This window comes from Gaeumannomyces tritici, assembly GCF_000145635.1.
Source record: "Gaeumannomyces tritici R3-111a-1 unplaced genomic scaffold supercont2.3, whole genome shotgun sequence".
Taxonomy (NCBI): domain Eukaryota; kingdom Fungi; phylum Ascomycota; class Sordariomycetes; order Magnaporthales; family Magnaporthaceae; genus Gaeumannomyces; species Gaeumannomyces tritici.
In genome coordinates this window covers 4,715,964-4,740,902 of record NW_008804547.1, presented here as the reverse complement: position 1 = coordinate 4,740,902, position 24,939 = coordinate 4,715,964, and the positions used below count along the sequence as shown (strand labels likewise).

The window sequence follows — 24,939 nt, the reverse complement described above, 5'->3', positions numbered from 1 at the left end:
ACAAGGCGGGACTTGAAGGGAGACGAAAGAAAAACAAGAACAGATTGAACGTGCGGGTTTTCCTCGCAATGATGCGGCTGCTGGACGATCGCAAACACCAAGCCCCTACAAAAGCCGGCCTAGCTCATCCCATCGTCGCGAGAAGGGCGGTGGCGCGGCGGTTTTTCATCTGATGCCGAGCAGTCTCCCTAGTCAGTCATGGGAGGGGGGGCGTCACCACCCCTCGATCCCCGTGTCGCTGCTCTCGCAACCTCAGCCGTATAGGTACCGCTTGCTTTGCCTATCTATCCCTTCCACCACTCGCGCACGCACGCACACTTCCTTTCTTTTCTTTTTCAGACGAGAGGTGGGCAGTCCATCCATATCCGACGCTGGCTTCCCATTTCCAGAATGCAGTGCATGTACGAGATTCACACAAGCCTGTTCGTGTTCCGCAGACATAGAGGCACCCGTATGTGCGTGTATTGTCCTACCCTGCATCGCGGCAAGCTAGGCAAGCTTGATCGCCACCAGGGTTTGGGGCTTTTCAGACATCGGTGTCAGATTTGGCAAAATGGCTCAACAAAACAACGGAGCGCGGGGATGTTCCGTCTTCCCTTGCCCTCACCCCGACCGTAGCGTCCAATATCACCCATAATGATTTACCAGTTCGACACAAAGGTGCCAAGAAGCCCAGGGTCCCTGGTGGCCAGCTGTTTTGCATTTTGTGCGGTTGTTGTCGTAATCTAGATTTGGTGATGTTGATGCCGATACTAGCTTTGCTGCATGTGTGTCCAAGCGTCTAGCTGTTAGTATCATCAGTGTAGCCGATGCGAAAACACTATATTCTCTCCTGCTCTTCTTCTTGACTGCTTCTAAATCTTGCATTTGTGCAGCTGTATTGCAGATACAATGCCCTTCACTCATGCTTTCCACATGCCCTTGATTAGTGTGGGCTCCAATCCAGTCATGCCCTACCCTGGTGTCACAGAAGACAAGGCAGAATCCCCAATGCTGGATGCGTTTTGATCTTTTCAACAAGACTACGTCCGACATCCCGCTAATCGTTCGTTCTTGGCCTTTTTATTCGCTTCCAGCTTCCCCGGATAACGATCTTTCCAGTCCAGCATGACCGACTCGGGCTCGCCGGCCAAGGATCACATCCGGACGATTTGGGCATCGTCCAGGGCAAGAGAGGATCAGAGCCACATGGGATCGCCATCGACGCCATATACCCTAGGTGTGTGAGATCTGTCCATTGCCGCAGGCTTTATCTTTCTTGTTTCGCACCTGCCCCGAAGAAACCACTGTCGTTGTCGCCATCGGCAAGACAGGGTCTCAATGGGAGGATTCTCTATTCGGCAAATTAATTTTTAATTGACCCCAACATAGTTAAACATACTCCAAAGGGGATAAAATCATGATGTACTATAATCCAGGGCCAACAAACTGTATCTACTCTCACAATAAGTGGTGTTCGTCACAGGGGAGCAGCCCCAGGCACCCACCCGCACCATGTTGAAAGTGTGGTTGATCAATGCCGCTGGGGCACGAGACATGGTGACACGATGGCGTGGCGGATCGATCTCCTTTCTAACACCCACTAGATAGGGTCGAAAGGCATCTACCTAGATGAGGGGTTTCTCTTCGCTTCTTGACAAAACTGTGGGCGTCGCTCATGCGAAAAGAAAAGAAAAAAAGAGGGTGGGAAGCGAGAGCCAAGAAAGGGCTTGGAAAGGGAAACATCGTTACCAGCCGTGGGAAAGACGGCAGCAGGGTCCCCGACGGCGATCGAGCAAGGAATTGGCGAGCGCATAAGGCGAACCGCCCACTCGGCCGAGGGTCCCTGGGCCTGGAAAGTGATCTGCCGACTCTTTTCCTGGCCCGGAAGAAGGTTCGACGGCATCCAGCCGGACACCATGAACGCCCCCCGGGTGTGGGCGATGGTCAAGGCCCCCAGCTGGCATCTGCACAATTGCGTTTCTCTCGTGTTCCTCCCTTGTTTTTCCCTTTTCCCCTCTTGCAATTACTTTAACCAGGGCAGACAGTCAGCGGTTCGGGCTGGGCGACCGTTTTGAGACGTGAGAAGATGGGACGCAAAAACAGCAGTAGTTTGTTTACCTGCCACCCACGCGAGTCACCCCAACGACTCCGGCTGTGCGAAACATCGGAGGCGGGAGGGCGATGTGCCTACCTTTTATTCGATCGAGCCTCGGAAATGAGTGTCAATCAAATAAAGTGTGGTCCCCGCGCGCCTTTGCTGAGCCGCATCTGTTCTTTGGGGACCTTTTTTGATAAAATGGAGGTCTTGGAACGTCGCAGCTCCCGGCGGCGAAAAAGATAAACATAGCACGCTGGTTGGTTTGCGGACTGGATGTGCAGTCCCCCTCTGCCCCTCCCTCCCATAGGCTGTTTGTGTGCTGCAGCCAGGGGATGCACGGACTCCTCTCACAAGGGTCGCCCTACAGAGGGAGGGTCACAATCAAGAAGAGCTCGATTAACCGAACAAAACCCATCCAGCAGGCCCAGCCTGGGTCGAACCACCAGACCTCCCTCATTGCCCGCGCGCCTGGGCGACAAACAGCAACCGGATTCGCGGCCAGGCTGGAATGGGACGAAAATCAGGATTCCCAAACATGGGCCGTGACCGATCAAGTTTCACAGGACGGCGCATACGAAGAGGGAATGGCTGCCGGCATTCATCGAGGTTTAGCACCGGCGCGAGAGGACAGGGTGGACGCCGGGTGGCGCGCTGTCAACCGAACTTTCCGACAGCCCATGTAGGTGCTACCAACCCCTCTCGGTCCAGGGCCGGGTCTCTCTGTCTCGGCATCTGTGTAGCTGAAATGAAGGACGGCCAAACACTGCACACCTTGGGTGATGTGCAGCCAGGCCGCACCCCAGAAAAAAACACAGAATCGGATGACGATTGGTAGTTGGGATGATATCCGTCCGTGATTTGCGCCCGCCCTGCCCTTGTTGTGGCACCCAGTCATGCCAGTTTCGCTGCCGCTTTGGCGTTTGTTGTTGACGACAAGTCGTGATGGGAGTCGTGATGGAGTCTGAATAATCTTAGGCCGCCCATGTCCCACACACCAGGCTCAGAGCAAAAAAAGAAAGATGCTAGCACGGACGGTAGAATACCACGCCACAGTCCTACTATTTGTAGGGGCAAAGAACGTTGACGTCGGCCACCAACCGGGGTCATTAGGGGGTACAGTGCCCGCATAGTGTATTACAGTGCTTTTGACCCTTTTTTTTTCTCACGCTTTTCCTTCATTTTCCCAATTCTTTTCCGCAAAATACCAGCGAAACTGAACCTGCCCAAAGCACGCAAAAAAAAAAAAGGAATTTAAGCTAATAGGATAAATTAACCGTTGTATTTGCTTTCCCAGCCGGCCAGCGCGTTTAATCCCAATCCTTTTTACATCCTTTGTATTTTGGGTATTTTGCGGAAGGAAAAAGGAAAAGGACGCTAAAGCGCAAAAAAAAAAAAAAGTTGAAAGCACTGTAGTACACTATATGGGCACTGTACCCCGTAATAACCCCCGGTCGGTGGGCCGGCTTTGACATTCTGTACCCCTACAGATGGTACCTACCCCGATGCGCTGCTGCATCGACAGGGCCTAGGCCTCGACACACCAGATCTAAAATCCAAAACCCGCCTCTGCCGGAAGCCGCGCAAAGCCGCGTTGTTGTTTTCCTCTCCCATCGCTTCTGTCATTACGCAAGCGCATTGCATCAGGCCTGAAGAAAGCTCGCTTTACGCATGGTATCTACCCTTAATCGATCGAGCTGCATAATTGGCCCTTCGCCTAGACAGACGGCGGCAAGATAGAGGAGGGGGCGTGGCTCCAGGGTTGCCCGTCATCGTTCCATGTTGTGCTTCTTTTACCACCCCTTGCCTCTCTTACCCAGGTTTACGACCGTGGTAGTTATTCTTGGCGGCTGTTGGCAAGACACCAATCGCGTGTCTTTTTAGACACACCGATACGAGTGATGCATCTAGAGAATCGAGATGGGTAGCTGTCGACTTGATCATCGATAGCGTGACATTTTGTAGCCCTCTCTTTAGCCGGGCAGGAGGTTCATGTAAGGCGACGACACAGCATCAAATCCAGCTTACACAAGCATCCACACACTTTGAAGTGCGAGGTTCCGTGGCATTAGAAAAAGAGTATCACCATGAGCCTGAGACCGAGCTGCTAGCCAAATACTGGTGCCTCGGCAGGCCGTTTGCTACCAAGTGTGCTAAACCCTCGCTTTGGGGCCACTCACCCATCCATTCACCAGCTAATCAGCATGCGTCAGACCCAAGGTGGCATAACCATTTGCGCCGCTGACGGCCCTAGCACCCTGCTCATTTCCAGCACCCGGCCGGTCTCTCGGGCTCTCGTCCATCACCGAAACCCCCGGACTTCCTTGCAAGACTGTCACATCCTACCCGAAGCCGGGCGGCACGACCGAGCGAAGGCGTTTGACTGGATATGAAGGGATCGTGTGCAAGCAGAAAAAAGACACGAGGATGGGGCCCTTTGACGTGATGGAATGAAGATCTCACGAGCCGTGGCGCGCCAGCTCCCACATCCGGGGGTACCGGAACACCCCAGCCGGCTCGGCTGGCAGCCGATCAGATCAGGGGATCGGTAAGCGCCCTGGTGGCCCCCAATCCCCATGCGGAGAAGTCGTGATCTTCAGTGCCGAGACTACCCCAGAAAGACGCGGTACCAGCTTCCAGTCGGTGATTTCCCGGGAGGGCGTACGCCGGCTGTCCTGTAATCTCTCATGGGGAACCGGCCTTGGGTCCTCCCCACTCCCGCGGACGCCGATGCGGATGTGCCCGAGGCAGCCAGTGGAGGACTGCTTTGGCCCGCAGCACTTCCATCGGGCGCGGGGCGTGTGTTGATCGACTGATCGAAGTCGTGATTTCCTGTGTCTATAAGGCAATACAGTTAGTTCCTGTGCAATTGGTCCGATTAAGGGTGATGGCCCCCCGGACCGGGGGTCGGGTTAATCTCGCTGCTCCGAAGCCGACGTTGACTATCGATCCGAGATATCCCCTATCCTTCGGTATGTGGCCTTGCTTTAGCACAGGCCGGGATATATATAGCATGTATAAAAACTCCGGGCGGCAACCAGAAGTGCAATATCAAATGAGTGTTATTCTAAATCTCTCGCGTAAATGGCGTTAAACCTGAACCATATTGTTTTTACCTTCGTTTGTTTCCTTTCGCCGACGATTCGTTCATATGCTGTATCTCAAGCACAGAAACCCATATAGATCGTGATGCATGTCGACCTGTCTGGAATTTTGACAATGCCATGCAGTCTTGATTGAACTGCCTTGGAATAGTCGACACGGGACCTCCGTGCGACATGCATGCTAGAGACGCAGCCACGACCAGGGACTGCGATACAATGGGAATACCTGCGGGTACTTCGGTGAGCTGCCCTTGGCCAAGTGGCTCCCCATGGGGAAACAAACCCTCGATTAGCTGCCAAAGACCCTGATCCCCCCAGCCCAGCTGTCCTTTGCCCGCCTTGTGGGGCAAACCATACCGCTCCAGCTCTGGGTCGGGTTGACAACTGCATGTGCTGCGAGGTACTGCCTGGCACCCCAGGACGCAAAGTCGTTGCTTGTCTCCTAGCTTCGTTTGAGGATGCCCTGCCAGAAAACCGCTTTCATGTAGTTCGCTGTGCTAGCCTCGAGCCAGAGACGCCAGTCGAGACGGCGGCGCAGGGCTGTGGCATTTCGTCGTAGAACTTGACACGTGGGTGCCAGCTGCGCAATCTCCTTGGGCTCTGCTTTCTTTGTGATTCTCCTCGTCGGAGCATGGGTATCAATTCCAAGTACACCGCTCTACGTCACAACCAGCCATCCCACACACACACCCAATAGCTGGTACCTAGCAGAGCGGGATGCTAATGCAGCAAAAAAAAAACTCTTCACTTGCGCATGGGAGCTGAGGCTCCAATCCCAGCCGTTGGCCACCTTTGCGTCCTTCCTCTTTGGAGGGACGGGAAACAAGCTTCTCACTCAATCAAGCCGCGGCTGGCGTAGCTGCGGCACCTGAGTGACTGTGATACTGGGGGCCGGCTGATTGGCCGGAATTCGCACCATTTTGTTGGCTCTCATGTCCGGGCCATCGCAACGCGCCGAATCACAAAGGCGCGTGCCCTCGAGCGTGACAGTGTTCAGTCCGGGGACTTGTCTCGCGGGACATTGGGTATCTATGCCTGGCTGAACGTAGCATCAGGTTTGCTGTACCTAGTAGACTGGAGAAAAGAGAACACGGTTGTACAAAGCGATGCCAGTTGGTGCTTTTACCCTCTGTTTCGGACAAAGAATGCGCTTGTGTGTTTTTTTTTTTGACGTGAGGGGTTAGGACCTTTAGCTCCAGGCGTCGGACAAGCATGGCATGGGCCAGCACAAACGCCATTGGATCGACTCCTCCCTGCCTACTGCAGGCCTGGAATCTGCTCGTGCATGGGACGGGCGTCCAAAGGCACCCAGGTAGAAGGTGGGGAAACGAGGTATTCGGCGGTATGCAGAGGCATTTGCATTTGCTCACGAGAAGGGGAGAGCCAGCCGGACACACCCAGCACTTATTTCACGCTCGCGGCCGCCGAGGTACCCCAAAGTCGTTGGAGATCTGCCGCCTGGCTAAGCCAGCACCGTGTAGCTTCACCGCCCCACCCCACCCAGCTCTTGTTTATTTGGCCTGCTGTTGCACCCGCCCGTCGCGGCGCCTTTATGAGGCGACCTTTCTGGTCCGCGCCCGAGCTCTCTCTCTGCCCTTTGGTCAGCAGCATCTCGCCCGCCTCTGCACTCGGGGTAGCCGTCTGCGTCAGCGGCCGCCCTGCCCAGGCAGACGCGGCGCGGGAAACGGGCGCGCACAGTGTGACGTCTAGGTTTTCTCTTGTCATCCTTTCAATGATGTGGGTCCGCTAGGCTAGCGGCATTTCACGCACGGCCCTATCTTGCGTCTTTGCCCCCCACTTAAACAGGCTAACCGCAGTTGTACAGGCCCGCCCCACCCGCGAAAAAATCAAACACTGTGGAAGCTTCGCCCACGCGCGGGTGGGTAGTGGGATCTCCTAGCCACCCCGTCCGCGACATCCCTGAAGGTTTTGCACCCTCCCTCCAAGTCCATCTATCCAGCCCAGTGGTCTCTCGCCATTTTTTGCCAGTCGTGGGCTGGAAGTACCTTCTTTTCCCCCGTCGAGTGACTGACACTCCGCCACGGCCAGCAGCATTCACCAGAGGTGGTAGTGACAAGCAGCAATCCTCAACAGCGCCTAGCCTACATGCCGATTTGCCTATAGCTATTGGAGCTCCGACGAACAAATAGTAAGTTACCTCCGGCTTCCATCACACCTTTGTTCTTTTCGATTCCTTCATTCCATACTTCCCGCCGCAAGTGTCGATCGAAATGGCGTCGCTGTCCCGGCCCTTTTGAGGCTGGTGGTGTTGGTTGTTTGGTGAGTGTGAGCCGTCTCCTCCCACCATGATGAGAGATCGAGTCACACACACCAACACCGCCCCCCAAGCAAACCACTGGGCCGTTACCGCTACGTTGTTTCACCAACACTGTGTTTTTTTGGGGGGGTTTTTTTTCATTGTCACTTTGTCCCCGATACTTGTGACTTGTGCCCCTCGACCGCATATCCGTCATCTTTCATCTTTACTTCCCCATGGTTTTTGTCTTTTTTTTCTTTCTGCCATCTCTCTTCCCAAGCTGTCTCCTCATTTGCGAAACCCCCGCTCCGCCATTGGTTGCGCATCGCCCCGCGGACATAATTTGCACTGTGGTACCACTCTTGATTGGTGCACTCAGTCGATACCAGGCAGTACTTTCAGCACCCCCCAGGTCACCAAGTCGGCCTGGCGAGACGCCAGGTGCGATGGAGACACACCAAGGTACCCCAGCATCCGCCGAGCACGCAAGCCGACAAGCGAGAAAGCTATGGGCGCATTACACGCACTGCGAACGAAACACCCCAGACGCGAGCGCCAGCTTCTTTCCCCTCAGCAGCTCATTGATACCTCTTGTCCGTTTCTTACAGGCGGCGCATCTAGTCTGTCGTGGAATTTGCAATCGAGCGACACGCAGAACGCAGGCGGCCGTTGTTGGACGACGCGGCGGCTAATGCTTTGCTAGGAACCCAGCCGACGCGTCACTTTCCTGGCACTTCCAAGGTCACCTCCCCCCTCCCGCTCTTGAGCCATGCAGCAGTGGGAGGTCGGGCCAGTCCCGGCGTACCTCTACAGCTCGGGCGGGGGCTCCACCAGCCACCAAAATGACAGAATGTGAGTACCGCGTCTGCTCTGTACCATCCCCCATTGGGCCCCGCGTGTGCGTGGTACAGTGCCAGCATCCCGTCCAACCCAGGCCAGCCCAGGCCAGCCCGCCCCCCAGCTCCCGCCTCCATGGTCTCTGGCCTGTACCTCTCCGCCGCTACCTCCACATCTACCTCGCTCTACCTCGCTCGCGGCAACCTCTTCCTTCCCACCTCTATTTGTACCCTATGTACTCCAATTCAACTCGAGCATCCCATCCCGTTCCCCCTTGTCCCCCGGCGACGCCCTCTTCGCAAACTGTGGAGTTCCACCAGACAAACAGGCGCGACAAACGAGCCGGGACAGCACGACGCCAGAGAAAAAGGGAGAATAAAAAAAAGAAAAGAAAAAACAAAGTCCATTGAGCGATCGCAATCCCGACTCGCGCACGCACACACCCACCCCCGCTGTCGTGGTCGTCGTCGGTGTGCGCGCAGCAGAGCAGAACACCAAGAGTCGTCTCTGACGCGCCCGCCCGCTGCCCGCCTTCCCGCCCTTGGTCACTTGGTCACTCTGTGTTCTTGTTTGTCCCCTCGGTTGTTTCGCGCGCTCGCACGCGCTCGCAAACGGGCCAGTGCTTGCTGCTAGCAATCCGACCTCGTCCCGACACGGCGGCCCAGCTCCAGAGTACCCTCCTAGCACACACCTAGCTCCTCGTCCATTTTTCCTGCCATTCCTCGCCGTTGACTCTTGTCACCTGTCATCGCCCGCCGCCGTTTCGCCTGCGACCCCGTTACGACTTCGTCCCCGGCGCTTCGTCCACCCCTCCACCCTCCATTCGTCCCGACCCTCCCCGTGTTGCCGAACACCCTCCCCGCTTTTCAATGAAGAAGAAGGCGAGAGTCGATGTTGTGCAGCAGCAGCAGCAGCCGCCGCCGCCATCATGGCCGCCGCAACCTCAACAACAGCCGATGCCGCCGATGCCATCGACGATTCAGCCGATGCAGGCACACAACCAGTCTCCCTTCACTAACACCCCGTGGTATAGCCCGCAAACCACATATGTCCAGCCGGACATGTCGCGTCGCGATGACACCATGGGCTACCGCTACACTCCCCAGCAGCAGCAACAGCAGCAGCACCATGCCGCCCCCGTCCAGCAGCCATCCATGAACGTCGCCCAGCAGCAGCACGTTCAGCAGGGGCAGCACCCGGGGCAGCACGCGACCCAGCAGCATGCGCAAATCCACCAGCAGCAACACCAGCATCAGCAACAGCAGCAGCAACAACAACAACAGCAGCACCAGCACCAGCCGGCTGCACATGGCCAGCAGCACAATGCTACCCAGCCGGCGCAACCGCAACAGGGGCAGCAGCCACAGCCCCAGCAACCCCAGCAGCAACAGGCCACCCCGGTCCCGGCCCCTGCGCCGACCCCGCGCCAGCGCAAGCGCCCGGCCCCTACTTCAACACCACAGTCGGTCCCGGCCGCGCCCCCTCCCGCGCCCGCCGCCGTCATGCCTACGGCCGTCACCGCGACCCCAGCCACGCCCACGGCGGCCCCCACGGCAATTACCGCCCCAGTCCCTACCCCAACGCCGGTGCCGGTACCCGCCAAGACGGAGCCAAATGACGATGCAAACTCAACCCCTCAGCCGCCCCCGGCCAAGAAGGGCCGCACAAACACTCCCTGGACGGCCCAGGAGGAGCTGCGCCTAAAGCAGATGCGCGACGCCGGCAATAGCTGGGCCGAGATCGCTAAGGTTCGTACATTGGCTGGGAAGGAGATGCTAAGATGCGCCACGGACGCCTCAGCATGCCGCAAATCATGATGCCGGCGTGACGGCGCATCTCTTGTCATGGCTGAGTCGTGATGCACGGACGGACTCCGCTGACGTATTTTGTTCTGCCTGCGCAGACCTTCCCGACCCGAACGGAGGGTAGTGTGAAAAAGCATTGGTACAAGGTTCGTTCCCTGTCCGAACGTGCGACCATAGCCTCGCAAGGCTTCGGCAGGCTGACCCGGACCAAACTCCTTTTAGGACATGCACTATGCCGAATTTGCCGAGAATGAGGTACGACCCCCATGCGTCCCATCAGCTTCATCCAGGAACCCCTCTTTCCCGCCATCATCCAGAAGTTGCATGGGTTCGCGCAGATGTCGTCCCGCAACCACCTATTGGTGCTAACACTGTCTGCCCTGGTATAGAGCCAGGAGCTTCTGCATGCAATCAAAGAGTATGAGGCCAGCAAATGGAAGGTTATCGGGAACAAGGTTGGGAAACCGGCCAAGGTCAGTCATCGCTAATGTCGGCGCGGTCTCAGAATGTCGATGATGACAGTCACTAACAATGGTATCTGCACAGGCTTGCGAACAATATGCCAAGGAGCACTTCCCCGGTATGACACCTTCTGTCGGCTCCTTATGGCCTCTGCTGCTACACATGCGTGTTGTGCGTCTTGGCTCTGCTCTCGATATACTGACCTGCTGCTTTTTCTGGCGCATGCAGACCTTTTCCAGAATGGCCCAAAGGCGAGATAGACCTCGCGCGACACACTAGCTATGCACCAGTATGGACCATGTCCCAACTAGATACGACTCAACGTATATCTCGCGATACGACCTCACCAAAATTTCCGGGCATCGCACATGCGCTTTTGCCTCATTGTTCAGTGCTTCTATTTCTTCCTATCAGCACATTATTCCCCAGAACTCTTGACTCGTTTTGCCTTTGTCGGTCAAGTGTACTTGTTTGCTCCTCCTTCTCTTAGTCCTCTCGTTGGCGCGGCGTCGGTTCGATTCCCCTCCCCTGCGCATTTCTGGCTCCTTTGGCAGAATCGCGGGTTATGATATGGCGGCCTTGTTGGTCTTGGGTGGGAAAAGGGAACAAAAAATTCTGTCACCACGCAAAAAACAGCAAACTCGTTATGCGACTTATTTCTTGTTACCTTGTGCTAGGGGGCAGTGGCCAAGGCATTCTTACTGCCCCGATTCCTAATTGCCATGGCTTTGGTTTCTCATGGTTTGGGCTTTTGGTTGTTATATTCTTATTCCACTCCTTCTGATCATTTTACTCGTTTGCCTCCGACTTTGTTTGTCAGGCAAATGTTTCCATTTGTCTTTTACAGCCATCCGCTGTGCTTTTGGTTTATTTTTTGGGACCTGTTAACGGGCTGGATGGCAGGTTGGAGGCGGAATAGTTTTGGCGGCTATGGCGTGCTACGAACTACGTCATCATGGGAAGGCTGGGATGTGTTCAGGGTCTGGCTGGGTCTCGCTATGATTGGATGAGGGGGTGGGTTTGCCAGCAGTCCCTGACGGGGAGGCTCGCGGTTTTCGGTTATAGGGAGGCCAGAGAGACAGTGCAAGACGGCGGACGGGCGAAATGGTCAATCTCCTTTGGTTACCAACAATTAGAGCAGGAAGCTGGGGTGTATCACGATGCACACCCCAACTCCCGTTGTCGTTTTCTTTTGATGCTGGTGGCGTTGCATGCATGATCTCAAGCCTTGTGGAGAACTATAGCGACTATCGGATGCTTGTTGAAATGTTTTCGCTCAATTCGATCATTTATGCCATTGCATCATAGGGTCGCACAGCAAGATGGCAGAACACTTCAGGGGGCTAGGTTGTGTGCTCGTGTTTCCCATGGCTGCGTTGGCTGCTTTCTGCAGGAGTGGCGCCAACAGACAGGACGGGATGCAGACCCGATGGCTGGGACAACAGCGCACGCACGTTTCGCTGACATGAACTCGCCCGATCGCAACTTCACGTGCCATTTGGGACGATGAGCCATGTCACGCGAGACAAGGATGGGGTGATGGGATACGAGTCGCTCGCCCAACGCCTACCAGGGCAGGGGGCGGCAGGGCCATGGAACAAACGCAATCTCGTATGGGCAAACCCACAAACAGAAATCGCTCGACTGAATTCGTGGGCCCTCATTGGCTGTGAATCTTTTTTTGGGCGCCCGGGCGCTCAGGTGGCCCGCCGATCATCTCTGATATCGGGATGGAGAGGCAAAAAAACTGGGAAAGGGTCGTCGAGATGCATACTTCTTAGTTACAAGTCCCTACCGACCTGTGTGGATGACCGTTTGCGAGATGTAGATATCGCAGCCATCGACCGGGTTCCACGACATGGAATAACGGTTGGGGGCGCTAGTGGCACAGGGTGTCTTCGTGGCTGTCCGGTATGGAAGACAGATAGTCAGCGGATTGATTCTATCTTGTGTCTGCAGCCCCCGCCTCTTGGGGCGGAGATCACATTTCGGTGACGCGCAGAAGACGTTTGGAATAAAAAAAAAAAAGAGGATAGGCACTGAGGAAAAGCAAACAAACAGAACAAAACCAAAATCTCTGGTGGCTTGCATATCGGGGGAATAAATTCGATTAGGGTGCAGATTCTGCAAGCCGAGCGGACGTCACTGTGCTGGCAGCCATTGCGAAAGCCAATATGGGGACAGCACAGCCCATCGCTAACCCCTTCCCTCATGGTGGTGCCTGGGGGCGGCGGCGGGCGGCCGAGCCAGACCCCAATCGAGCGCTGACGCCCCCTGCACCCACCGCTAGGCCCGTGGGATCAATTCAATCAAGCCATGAAAGGAATGGTCTGGTGGAGGGTGTGCCAGGAGCCGGATTTTCCAGCCCGCGGCTCCTCCTCCCTGCCAAGGCCCCCTTTTCCTGTCTTTACTTCTCTCCTCTCTTTTCGTGCCCGTCGCTCCATGGATCCCCTCTTCTCTCTCTGCATCACACGTCCACTCGTGAGACTCGAGGAGGTCAGACTGACCAGAGATACGTCAACACTAATGGTTTAATTAATACTTTGCCAACTCGCCTTACACTCGCTCAACCCACACTCGCTTTTACCTATTTTTATTTTTTTTGCAATCGCCTTCTCCCGTTTATTCGTCTACAACGCGATCCACAAACGAAAGGAAGCCATTGCCCAAACTCGCTCGACAAGTGATCCGAAAGCCGTCGATATCCCACCCCAGAGATCACCACCGAAGCCTTAACTGGTCTTTGGAAAAATAGATAGAGCGCTGTTGACTGCCGGCCATCGCTCCTGTTTCGTTTCACCCGCGGACCGACCGAACCCAGCACGACCGACGTGTTTCCCATCCTTCCTTAGCCGTGTTTTGCCTCGGGTATTACACGGCTCCTACTTGCCGGCTGCCGTCGTCGCCCGGCTTTAACTGCAACAAAGGAACTTGGCCTGGCCAGCCTTGGCTGCCTTCTTCACTCGCTCGTCGTTTCCTACTTTGAAGGGAGGACCATAAGAGGGGAGAAACCGGCCCAACACTAGCGATCAAGCAAGGCCGAAGCCAGAAAATAGCCGGGTCGATTCACACCGTTACGCGGCCGACACTCAACGGCCATCGCCCTTTGCGCGACAGCCAACATCGACAACATCGATTTCAATCCCACCACTCCAACATGAAATCCACGATATTCTCGCTCGGCGCTACCGCCTTGGTGTGCGCGTCGACGGTGCTCGGCGCGGACCTCAAGTGCTCGCTGACCAAGAAGTGCCCCAAGGAGGCCCCTTGCTGTGGACGTGAGTCGCTCCCCTCCTCCCGACCCGCAAGTCAATCTTGATTTCCCCCCCCCCCAGGCCTCCCCACAAGCCTTGTTTTCAATTACTGCCGTGGGTCCTGCCCATGGCGATGGCCAATCGACTGGCTTTTAAGGTTAAGTCGCTTTGATTGTCTTGGCTGTTTGGCGGTGGCAAGAGAAAACAAAAATTAGGGGTGCACGTCGGCAAGATGCCCGGCAAGCGTTGGTCGCACCGCAGCATCGTTGTGTCGCTGCAGGCGCAACGTCGGTGCACTGCAGACGCACAGGAGCACATGAGAGGGGATGGCAGGATACAGTCAAACAGACGACAGGTCACGTAATGGAAAGCTGACAAGGTCTCGACGACAGTCTACGGCGACTGCGGCACTGGGGCCTTCTGCCTCGGCGGCTGCGACCCGCGCATGTCCTTCTCGCTCGAGTCGTGCATGCCGGCGCCGACGTGCAAGAGCCAAAAGTACTCGTTCAACAACCTCGACAAAGTGGCCGATATCTCAAAGTACCTGGGCGACCCCAAGAAGTCGGACTGGGTCGCCCAGGGCGAGCCGCTCGTGTCGGACGGCGCCCTGCTGCTGACGATGCCGCCGCGCTCCGTCGGCACCGTCTTGTCGTCGACGGCCTACATGTGGTACGGCAGCGTCAAGGCGAAGATCAAGACCTCGCGCGGCGCCGGCGTCGTCACGGGCTTCATCCTGTTCAGCGACGTCAAGGACGAGATCGACTACGAGTGGGTCGGCACCGAGCTGGAGGTTGCGCAGACCAACTACTACTTCCAAGGCATCCCCAACTGTAAGTTTGACGGCCAGGTTGTTGACACTTTTAAAAAGCCATCACTAACAAGGAAAACCCCACCCACCCTCAGACGACAACTCAAAGAACATCTCCCTCTCCAACACCTATGACAACTGGCACACGTACGAGATCCAGTGGACCCCCGACGAGATCACCTGGCTCGTCGACGGCCAAAAGGGCCGCACCAAGAAGCGGTCCGAGACGTGGAACGCCACGGCCAACCAGTGGAACTTCCCCCAGACCCCGTCGCGCGTGCAGCTCTCGCTCTGGCCCGGCGGCGCCGAGACGAACCCCAAGGGCACCGTCGACTGGGCCGGCGGCAAGATTGACTGGAACAACCACGAGGACATCAAGAAGCACGGCTTCTACTACGCCATGGTCGAGTCGGTCGAGGTCAGCTGCATGAACAGCCCCAACGCGCCCGGGACTAGCAAGGGCTCGGGGTACTGGTACACCGACTACAGGGGCACCAACGACACGGTCCGCGACGGCGACAAGCGCACCACCCTCAAGTCCCTCGCCGGCTCCGGCATCGACATGGACGCCGGCGGCTCCGACGCCTCGTCGTCCACGTCCGGCGGCTCCGCCTCCTCCCCTGCCCAGACGGGCGCCTCGGCACCCGCGCCCCAGGTCCCCGGAGGTAGCCTCGTCGGCCCCGGCGCCGACGGCCGCGTCGGCAGCGACGGCAGCGCCCCCGCGCCGCCCGCCGCCGACTGCAACTCAAAGACGTTTGTGCAGACGTGCGGCCAGCAGCCGAAGAGCCTCGCCGCCCGCGCCGCCCCGTCGTCCCTGGCCGGCGGCGCCCTGGCCGTCGTGGCTGCCCTGGTCGCCGTCGCTGCGCTATGAGGGCGGGGGGACTGGTTCATAGCTGGATGACCTGGTGTGGTGATGGAGTTTCTTGTGTCCCTTTATATATAATGTTGGTTTTGCGTCATCTTCCGTCGATGGTTTCTGCTTTCAGTAATGAACGACCTGGGAACACCTAATTACGGCTGGCGTCTATGGCGCTTCAATAACTCACTGACGAATGTTCAAATGGTATTCTTTTTCCGCTTTGTATTCTCAGTGCGATTGACGTTTAGCCCATGACCTTTCACTCAATACTTGGGGTTTGTGTGAATGTACGTACTAAATAATGCTGATGATTAGACTTGCTCTGACCTTCCTTGGACGTTCCGCCTTATGCTCCTGGTAGTTTAAGGGACGGTCACGACCTACAAAGGCAGGGTGCCCTTTGAACCAGTGGGATCACTGCCGCCCATAGTATGGTGAGTCGCTGTACTCGACCATGACATCCGGAAGACGCAACGGCGAAAACGTATGAGCCTGTGCTCAGGGACGCTGATAGCACCTAAACAAAAGGCAAGCCGCCGCCGCAAAAGCCATCATGATCTCCAGAGCCCACTGCCGTCGTCATCACAACCAGGGACTCACCTAGCCAAACCGCCGACATTCCCGAATCGGGACAGGAATCACCTCGAGCAACAGATGCACCGCATGCCCCGCGGGCTCCAACAAGGGCCAACCAACCTGACCGGGCTCGTTGCCGCCGCGGACCCCCTCCCCCCGGATGAGACTATCACGTACCATTCTAGCTCTTCGGGTCATCCACAAGGTCCCCACAAGCGCGGCAGAGGTGCTTGCTGCTCTCGCCCTTGTGCAGAACGCCAAGAGGGAAGCTTGTATAGACATGGCAAGCCTGGGTGTGGGGATGACAAAAGCATACCGAGGACTCGCGCTGTGTACAGGCTGTTCTTCAGCAATCCTCAAGGTTGTGACCGTCTTGTGGCTTTCGCCGCCTGCTCACAACTGATGATGGTAAGCTATCCCATTCTCTCCATCGCCCTAAACAAAGGCGATTGTAAGCCGACATGGATTGCAGCCTGGCTACCGAGTTCATTAACTGTACAGTTTGCGGTAGGCTGCTTCATCTAGCGGCCAAAGAGCTGGGAAACTGACTGCGGCTGAGCACGAGGTGCTAAGCCAAAATCCACAGCATCAAACCTTCCACTCCCCGGGTAGTGAATGGTGGAAACAACCACCCCGGCGCCGTGCCCGTCCCTTAAACCACGTCCCAAAGCCGGATAGTTTTGGCCTCCGAACCCGACGCGATCGTTTTACCGTCGGGCGAAAATGCGACGGCGTTAATAGCCATACGTTGTCTTCGGGTTTTCAGAAATGCGACGGCGTTAAAAAGCACACCGCGTCTTTGGAGTTCTTGCAGCGGGGCACCGCTATTCACGTCCCAAAGCCGGATAGTTGCATCACCCGATCCGGACACGAGGATCCTGCCGTTTAGCGAAAAAGCAACGGCAGAAACCTGCTTCTCGTGTTGGAATGTTTGCCGGAGGGCACCGCTCGTTATATCCCAAAGTCGGGCCGTTCTGTCCATCCCTGCTGATGCGAGCGTTTTGCCGTCCGGCGAAAAGGCAACGCCAAGGACGTCATTCTTGTGCTCCCGCAGGGTTTGCCGGAGGGCACCGGTGGCCGTATCCCAAAGCCTGGCCGTTTCGTCGCACGACGCCGACGCGAGCGTCTTGCCGTCCGGCGAGAAGGCGACGCTCATAACTGGGCCATCGTGTTGCCAGAGTATCTGCCGGGGGGCGCCGCTGGCCGTATCCCAAAGCCGGATCGTTCTGTCCATCCCTGCTGATGCGAGCGTTTTGCCGTCCGGCGAAAAGGCAACGCCATGGACGTAATTCTTGTGCTCCCGCAGGGTTTGCCGGAGGGCGCCAGTGGCCGTATCCCAAAGCCTGGCCGTTCCATCTCTCGACGCCGACGCGAGCGTCTTGCCGTCCGGCGAGAAGGCGACGCCCACAACCGCGTCATCGTGTTGCCGGAGTATCTGCCCGGGGGCGCCGGTAGCCGTATCCCAAAGCCGGACCGTTTTGTCTTCCGACGCCGACACGAGCGTCTTGCTGTCGGGCGAAAAGGCGAGGTCGCAAATGGGCTCGGCGTGGCCTTGAAGGGTTTGCCGGAAGGTGCACATGGCCGCGCCCTTTTCGAGCAGCAGCTGTAGGACAGCGCCGTGGCCCTCGCCGGCGGCCCATCCCAGCGCCGTCCGGCCATCGCTGTCTTTCGAATCTATATCCACCCCGCTAGTGGAGAGGAGTAGTTGGACCACATCGACATGTCCCCTACTTGAAGCCGCAATCAACGGCGTCCATCCGTTTTTGTCCGCGGCCGCCGCGTCGGCACCGCCGTCGAGAAGCACCTTGACCATGTCGGCGTAGCCACTTTCGGCAGCCCACTGAAGCGGCGTCTGGACACCCGTCCCGTCGCCGTCAGTATGCCAGAGGTCGTTCCACCGTTTTTGCACCTCTGCCTGTCTCGTAATCAGACGTCGTATCTTGGCACTTCCTTCACACAGTGTTTGTGCAAGCTCCAGCTCCAGATCCCATTTTTGCAGCTCCGCAGTTGCATCGATGGTAACGTCTGGTGGATGAGGCATTGCTTCTAGCCTGACGCGAAACGTTGGCTGGTGTGCACCATGCTCCAATGTCACCCGCAAATTGAGCGGTCCGTTGCTGGCACTTGCTTTGCCAGATACTTTGTGCGCCATGTGGTGGAGCTTCCCGGCCAGCTCTTCCAGTGGCGTCTTTCTGGAGCATATCGTTACCCAGCTCCGAGCCATCGTGCGTGTGCCCCGTTGTTCAAACTCGAGCACTATCACGAAATCACAGGTCAATTCATCACTGTGACGGAATCGAGCTAATGTTCGATGCATAGCACCATCGGATTCGACCGCAGGCGTGATCTGGGTTCCCTCTTTATCCCAACAAGATTGGGGCACCACGTCAATCAAGCTCAGGTTGACTAGGGAAAATTTCCCGTTATTGTAGAGCCAGACCTGTCGGTTCGCGTCCGCGGGCGGCTTGGCTTGGCTGTCGTTCTTGATGTTGATGAGCATTGACAAAGCCCCGGATGCAGTTTTCGGTCGCAACACTACAGGGCGTTCCTGTGGTCGAACGTACAGGCCGGATCCCGGCGTTGTCTCGGCTAGAGGGATTCCAACGACTTGTTGATCGACTTGTTGATCGACTTGTTGATCGGCGTGCTGGGGACCGCAATTTAGCAGCCCGATCGCGTTGCCAGCCGACACAATGTGCAACGGGAGGTGGATTCGAAGGTAGCCGCCAGAAAACTCGAGGGAGTGCTTCGAGGGGGCAGATAACTCGTAGGAAACAATATGGCCCGAGTTTGCAAATTCCTCTGGACCGGCCGCCAAAATCCTCCCGGATGTGACCTGGCCGGAATCACTGGTGGGTGCTTCTTGGGCGCTGAGGCCCCATGCTAGGATGGAATCGTCTCTCGTCTTCTCCATCATGATATGGCGCTGTAGCCGGAAGAAGGCCTGGTCGCCGCCCTCGCCGTAGAGCATTGGCATCGTTACGCCGAAAATTCCCAGGAGACAATATGCGAGATCCTCCTTCTTTTTCGTTTCTCTTCGCGCAGCCCACGACATACGCTGCGCAACACTCGCCCCGTGCAGTTCGGTGATGCCCTGCAGTAACTCATCGGGTATGCCAGTGATCTCCTGGATAATGTCCCGTAGGCCTTTCTTGCTCCCTAGCATATGCCAATCCGAATTGTAGAAGCGCAAGTCGCTGGGTGCAAGGAGCTCTTGCAAGGTCCATCCTCGACCGAACCACCGGCTCTCCCGGAATTTCGATCCGGGCTCCTGGGGAGAGTCGCCGCCAGGGACGTCGGCTAAATAGACATAGCAAACGAAAGCGCGCTCGTACCATCGGAACATGGAGTTGATGGCCTCGCTGAGCTCCACATGGTTGGTTTTGTCGATGCAGCAAGTGTCAATCCAAGCGTATTCGATGCCGTCACTTTCGGCTTGTTGACAGCATCCGTGAAGCTTGCTCCACCCGACGCAGTCCTTGTTGACGTTTCCGTCTTTGACATTGCGGAAAGTGAGCTCCTCGTTGTCGGGCCCCCAAGTATGCGACAGGATGGCGTATGAAGGAATTTGGTCGCCGGGGAACTCCTTCAGTTCCAGTGTTTTGACGTTGATTAGCCACATTGCGAGGCTTTGTAGACGATCTAGGATACGGAGAGGATCGAGCGGAGAGCCGGGAGGACGTTGGTGGCAACTTTTCGGAGGAGCGGAGGAGCGGAAATGAGTCGACGGCCACGATCGTAAGGGGCGTGCTGTGCTCGACGCGGATTGCGGGATTGCGATCAACTGGTATGCTAACACCACCCTGTGCGGTATACTCGGCTGTATAGCTTCGTAGACGGAGTATGGGGCAGCGAAAATGAGCGCTCGAGATATTGAGATGCGGGTCAGTTTGAAGCGCTGGATTGTCGAGGGGTAATGAAGGAGATCTCCGTTGACCCCGCATAGCGCGGCCTTACCAGCCGGAAGGCCCAACCGTACCCAACGCTGGAGGATATGAGAGAAAGAGCGGATGTACCAGGCAGCCGGACAACCGTGGGGGTGGGGCTGTGGGATGCCGAAGCCGGGGAGGTCATTGGAAGCTGACGATTGTGTGTCGGAACTTTCTTGAGGCTACCTGGTTGGCTGCTAAGAGATAACCCCTCGATCAGTCCATGTCTATCCACTCAGGCGATGCCACCGCTGCCCAAGCTTGAATACATCACCAACACTCGACAAAAACCGACAGATAGGATGCTCGGGTCCCTCACCCTTTTCCCACATCTATCGGCTTAGAACAGGTACTCGCCTTTTGGACCTTCTGGATAGTCTATGATGCAGGCTAGAGAGAGAAAGTAGCCCCCTTCACGTGTAGAAAAGGCGCCGTCTTCCCCTTCCTTTTGCATGGCACACTACTGCGGCGTGTCGAACGCCAGACTAGCCCTAGCGGAGCCCTTGGCGGAGGAAAGTATGGAATCGTCGTATAGTGTCCTCGTGACCCAAACCCCACCCCCTCCTCCCGGAACGACTGTGATGGCGGGATTGAAGACACGCTTTGTGCGGCTTTGACTTTCCGAGTCCTGATGCTGTGGTGGCTAGGCAGACTAGGAGGGCGTTCGTAGGGGCGGCGCGGACACCACCAAGACTCGACTCGCTGACTTGAGGCCACAGGGACGTGGTAGCGGGTGTTACGGGATGTGGGCAAGAGACCGGCCATGTTCGAAACCACTCTCGAGCAGCTGATGGGCAGGCAGCATACGCGCGAGCTGGGAATTCGCGGCCAGAAAAGACGGTCGATCGAGAAGTGTGCTTTGACCAGCACACGGCGCGGGAAGCTTGACAGAGTCCGATCGTGGGCTCTGAGAAAGACTCGGAGTCAGTTCCAAAGGCCGGGAGAAGGATCTACCTGTGCCGTGGAAGCAGCAACTGTAGGTAGTCCGGCAGGCGGTCGCCAGGGGACGCCGAGACATTGGCCACTCAGCGTAGTAACCTGCCCCGACTCTCTTGGGCGGGGCATGACGCTCCCAGACATGCCGGTATCAGATTTTGCCTGCTAGTGTTTGGCATCTCTGGGAGAGATGCAATGCTGTGGTCGGGTTTAGCTCGGCACCTCCCTAGGTACCGCTGGGTAAGTTCCCGCAGTCTCCCCGTCTGGACATCACAGCATATGCAAGTATACGATGGACACAGCCCCCGGCGCCAGCTGCCAGTTGGCATGTTTCTGGAATTGTCACTCCAACCCCATCCGCATGCTTTGGGGGTGTAATCTGGAACTGAACGGGAGACCCCTGTGCAGACGAGAGAGGGTGGTTTCCCCGGAACGTCCCGCCAGTAGACGGTTACTCCAGGAGGGTCGGAACGACATGTAGCCTAGGAGCCTGCCATCAGGGACCAGGCACTTCCCCAAAGACCCTGGTAAGCTTTACGTGTCGGAGAAACGTGGTCGGGGACCGTGTTCCGTGGCGGCGGCGAATTCCCCAAGCCCGGGAACCCGCGTGCTGGCGAAAGTACCAAGAGGAATAGAGAATTCCAGGGAATTTCCCAAAGGGGAAAGACACTTGGGGCAGGTTTTCTGTCACAGAATTGCCTTGACATGGAACGAAGTGGACATAAACTGACAAACATTAAAATTAGGTTTACACACAGAATCCCCCGCTGCCATCCACGCGTAATGAATTGACGATCTAGACACTGGCACTAACTCCGGTCAAAAAACATAAACTTTGATCATGGTCGAAAGCATCATAAACGAATCCAGGGGCGACGACAGGGCCCTCCGCTGACCCGACTCGCTCCAGGACTAGGGAGAGAGCTGGCCGCTGAGGGCAAAGAAGAACAGCTCAAGCGAGCCCCAGCCTCTCCTGCTCTGTCTTTTGGCGCATGGCGTAGATGACGACGCGGTCCTTGATCCAGGCGGGTAGCATCCCCGCGGCGGCGTCCTGGACGGCGTGCCAAAAGTAGGGGACCACGACGGCCCTGCCGCAGCCCACACGCGCCAGGATGCAGCGCGCCACCCGCCCGGCGTCGGGCACGAACAGCGAGGGCCGGCGGCCCGCGTGCGCGGTGCCGGTCGAGTCGCCGACGCGGACGCACACGACCTCGACGGCGCCGCGGGCGCCGCCCTCGAAGGCGGCGTCGAGCGCCAGGCAGCTCGACATGCAGGCGAGGAAGGCCTTGGAGGGCGCGTACGACGGTAGGCGCGGCATGGCCTGGTCCGACATGCTGCCGACGTTGACGACCAGCGACGGCGACGCGGCCGTCAGGCGCGACATGAGGCGCGACGTCAGCAAGAGCGGGAACAGGGCGTTGGCCGACACGTTCTCGGTCAGGGCCCGGGCGCTGTAGGCCTCGATGCCGCAAAAGGGGCCCGGGTCGTACAGGGCGCCGCCGGCGTTGTTGATAACCACCGTCAGGTGCAGGTCCGCCAGCTGGGCGAGGATGGCGTCAAGGTCGACGGCGGCCGGCGCTGAAGCGGGTGTTGCTCGAGCAAGCCCCTGGCTGCTGTCGGTAGGTTCCCCGTCGCCGGCACCACCGATGCCTATCTCCTTGCTGTCTGCCGACGGCTCATGGGCCCTGGCCGAGGCAGCAACCGGGACCGGCTTGGAGCAGCCGGAGCACGGTACGCGGCTGACGTCGGCGACGATGACGCGGAACTTGCGGGACGGGAAGCGGTCCGCGAGGGCCTCCTCGACCTTGGCCAGCTTCTCCGGGTTCCGGCCGTGCAGGACGACGTTGAAGCCAAAGTCGGCAAGCTCCGCGGCCAGGTGCTTGCCGATGCCGTCGGAGGCGCCCGTTACCAGGGCCCAGGGCGGCCGCGGCTGCTGCTGGCCGCCGCCGCCGCCGCTACCCGAGTCCGAAACCGGGCCGCCGCCGCCGTGGTGCAAGTAGCGTGACAGGCGCGAGGGGCGCGCATAGGCCAAGCCGAACGAGGCCACCCGGCAAACCCAGTAAAGGGCCGTAAGCAGGCCGATGGCGGCGAATGGTAGTGTTGGGCCCAGTATGGCCCCCAGATCGGCGCCGGCTGCTCCGTCTGCCATGTTTTGACGGGGCTCTGATGGGAATCAGGGGCGCGGCCGAGCGGTCGGTTTCCTGTTGGTTTTGCAACAGTGCGCGAAAAAAAAAAGGGGCGGACCTTACGATCTGTTGACGACTCAGAAAAGGGGTCGCGAAGGGTGGAAAAGGGTTTTCCATGGGGTTTCTGTTCGTATTTTCGGTCTCTCCTTCTCGGGTCTGCTTGACAAGCCTGCAACTCGGTTGAAACAACTCGGTTGAAACAGAGAGTGAATGACGCAGGAAGCGCAGTTTGAGGCATGCAAGTATTCAGGATATTTTAGGATTCTATGGCAGTGCCCTGGCTAGCAGCTCGCTAACCGTGCTTTCGCCTATCTGCTGCTGCTCCTGCAGCTGGTTGGGTTGTTGGTTTCCATCGTAGTCACATGAGGGGAAAAAAGCAGAGAAAAAGGCTGAGGAGAAGCAAAAGCAGCCCAAGCAGATCCAAAACCATGCGCGCGTGTGCTCGGCAATACGACGCGGTCCAAACACCCACCGCTCCTTGGCCAGCCCCTCTCTTCGATCGCCGTCTCGATGGGATGTCAGTCAACGTTACTGAGCAAGGTAGTGTGGTAGGTGGAGAACTGAGGTAGCGAGGCGAGCTCGCCCGAGTCATCCGAAGGGGCGAAGAAGCATCATTTTACAAGACACATGGAACCGAGCCCTGATTCCCCGCATCTGGCTGGGAACACCCTTCTTCTGGTAGCTCCGGTTTTGTTTCGAGCCTCGCTGGGTGGTTGGTTGGCCGGGTGGGAGGTGAGAAGGTGAAGGCCGTAAGGGAGGAGAACTGGCGAGCGCAGAGATTTTGTCTCTGGCACGTCCAGCCCGCGATTGAGCAACGGTGGGCGGAGGAGTTACCCAAAGGGGACGAATCGGCAAGCCCGTTGGTTATGCTAGTGCGACGGCACACGACGACGGAGATGGCGAAGGAACCCATCCCCATCAGGACATTGGGGGTTGCGTTGCGGTGAAGAGAATGATATGGAAGGGAAGCTGCACGGGTGACCAGCAGGTCGCTGCACGCGCTAGCAGCATCGAGGTCATGTCAGGAAGTTGAGAATGGAATGCAATTCGATGCGGCGAGTCGGGGGCGGCCAGGAAGGCAGACAGGCAGGCGTAACGGGGGGGCAAACGCAAGGGAAGGACGAAGGTGACGGCACAGGCCCCGTCGGGTAGCGGTAACGGCCCCCAGTGGGGTGCCGCCTTTAGGTTAGTTGGAAGGCACGCGCACGGGTGCCTGCCTGTCTTCTTGCGAGCACACAAGCAGAGGCAGGGGTGCTCGGCAAATTCAGCGTGCGCCGCACATGGAGAGTGGACCCGAGGTGGCCCCGTAGGTACAGGTCCCAGGGATCACAAACCTTAGTACGGTGGATCCTGGTGGTACATCAATTTGGCTTGGTTTTTTTAAGGAACAAAATGTATTTTGCATCCACCGCACTAGGGTTTGTGATCCTTGGGACCTGTACAGAGGCGGCCCACGGTGCTGGGTTGCATTGCTCCAATCTCAGGTCTGCAGTCTGATTCGGCAAGCAGTGGAGCTGCCAGCGATGGCCGTGTGCGGTTAGCCAGCCGCGGGTCTAAATCGCTGCACGGCCTGTGTCACGGATATGGGCTTGACGTCGTGCCTCGAATGACATGCACAGGACACACCACCCACCTTGCTGCGAGCCCTGAGTAGAGGCAGGTCCATGGGAAGTACCTGCCACGAGCTAGCTGCTAAGCTAACAGAGAGGTTGGCGCGCTAGCACTACTCAGACTAGACTTGCGATTGCCTGCCCCACGGGTGTGCTCTTGTGGAGCCCACGTGCCAGAGAACCGATGAGAAATAAACCGCTGGAAGCACGCCTCGCCTCACCTTGCCCCCACCTTGCCA

At 57.5% G+C, this 24,939-nt stretch overlaps 5 protein-coding genes across 6 annotated transcripts; 3 read left to right on the top strand and 2 right to left on the bottom strand.

Moving 5' to 3' along the window:
• Window positions 1-6,466: 6,466 nt before the first annotated feature.
• On the top strand, window positions 6,467-7,252 carry GGTG_06714 (hypothetical protein; the record flags this gene model as incomplete). Its single annotated transcript, XM_009224536.1, has 2 exons — window positions 6,467-6,918; window positions 7,231-7,252. 2 exons carry the CDS (start codon window positions 6,467-6,469, stop codon window positions 7,250-7,252), a joined length of 474 nt encoding a protein of 157 aa, XP_009222800.1.
• A 1,892-nt stretch (window positions 7,253-9,144) lies between these two features.
• GGTG_06713 (hypothetical protein) lies at window positions 9,145-10,802 on the top strand (the record flags this gene model as incomplete). The annotated part of the gene is made up of 6 exons (XM_009224535.1): window positions 9,145-10,023; window positions 10,179-10,226; window positions 10,303-10,335; window positions 10,470-10,553; window positions 10,627-10,660; window positions 10,771-10,802. The coding sequence occupies 6 exons, from the start codon at window positions 9,145-9,147 to the stop codon at window positions 10,800-10,802; spliced, it is 1,110 nt and encodes a 369-aa protein (XP_009222799.1).
• A 2,129-nt stretch (window positions 10,803-12,931) lies between these two features.
• GGTG_06712 (cell wall glucanase) lies at window positions 12,932-15,769 on the top strand. The gene is made up of 3 exons (XM_009224534.1): window positions 12,932-13,820; window positions 14,189-14,626; window positions 14,700-15,769. Exons 1-3 carry the CDS (start codon window positions 13,700-13,702, stop codon window positions 15,473-15,475), a joined length of 1,335 nt encoding a protein of 444 aa, XP_009222798.1. The 5' UTR covers window positions 12,932-13,699; the 3' UTR covers window positions 15,476-15,769.
• Window positions 15,770-16,691: 922 nt separating this feature from the next.
• GGTG_06711 lies at window positions 16,692-19,661 on the bottom strand (the record flags this gene model as incomplete). 2 transcript variants are annotated; one of them, XM_009224533.1, is made up of 2 exons in its annotated part: window positions 16,692-17,130; window positions 17,383-19,661. In XM_009224533.1, the coding sequence occupies 2 exons, from the start codon at window positions 19,659-19,661 to the stop codon at window positions 16,692-16,694; spliced, it is 2,718 nt and encodes a 905-aa protein (XP_009222797.1). The 2 variants fall into 2 exon arrangements, with proteins under 2 accessions (XP_009222797.1, XP_009222796.1); XM_009224532.1 differs by having other exon boundaries at window positions 16,692-19,661.
• Window positions 19,662-21,606: 1,945 nt separating this feature from the next.
• GGTG_06710 (hypothetical protein) lies at window positions 21,607-24,113 on the bottom strand. Its single transcript, XM_009224531.1, has one exon. The coding sequence runs from the start codon at window positions 23,051-23,053 to the stop codon at window positions 21,857-21,859; it is 1,197 nt and encodes a 398-aa protein (XP_009222795.1). The 5' UTR covers window positions 23,054-24,113; the 3' UTR covers window positions 21,607-21,856.
• Between the last annotated feature and the right edge of the window lie 826 nt (window positions 24,114-24,939).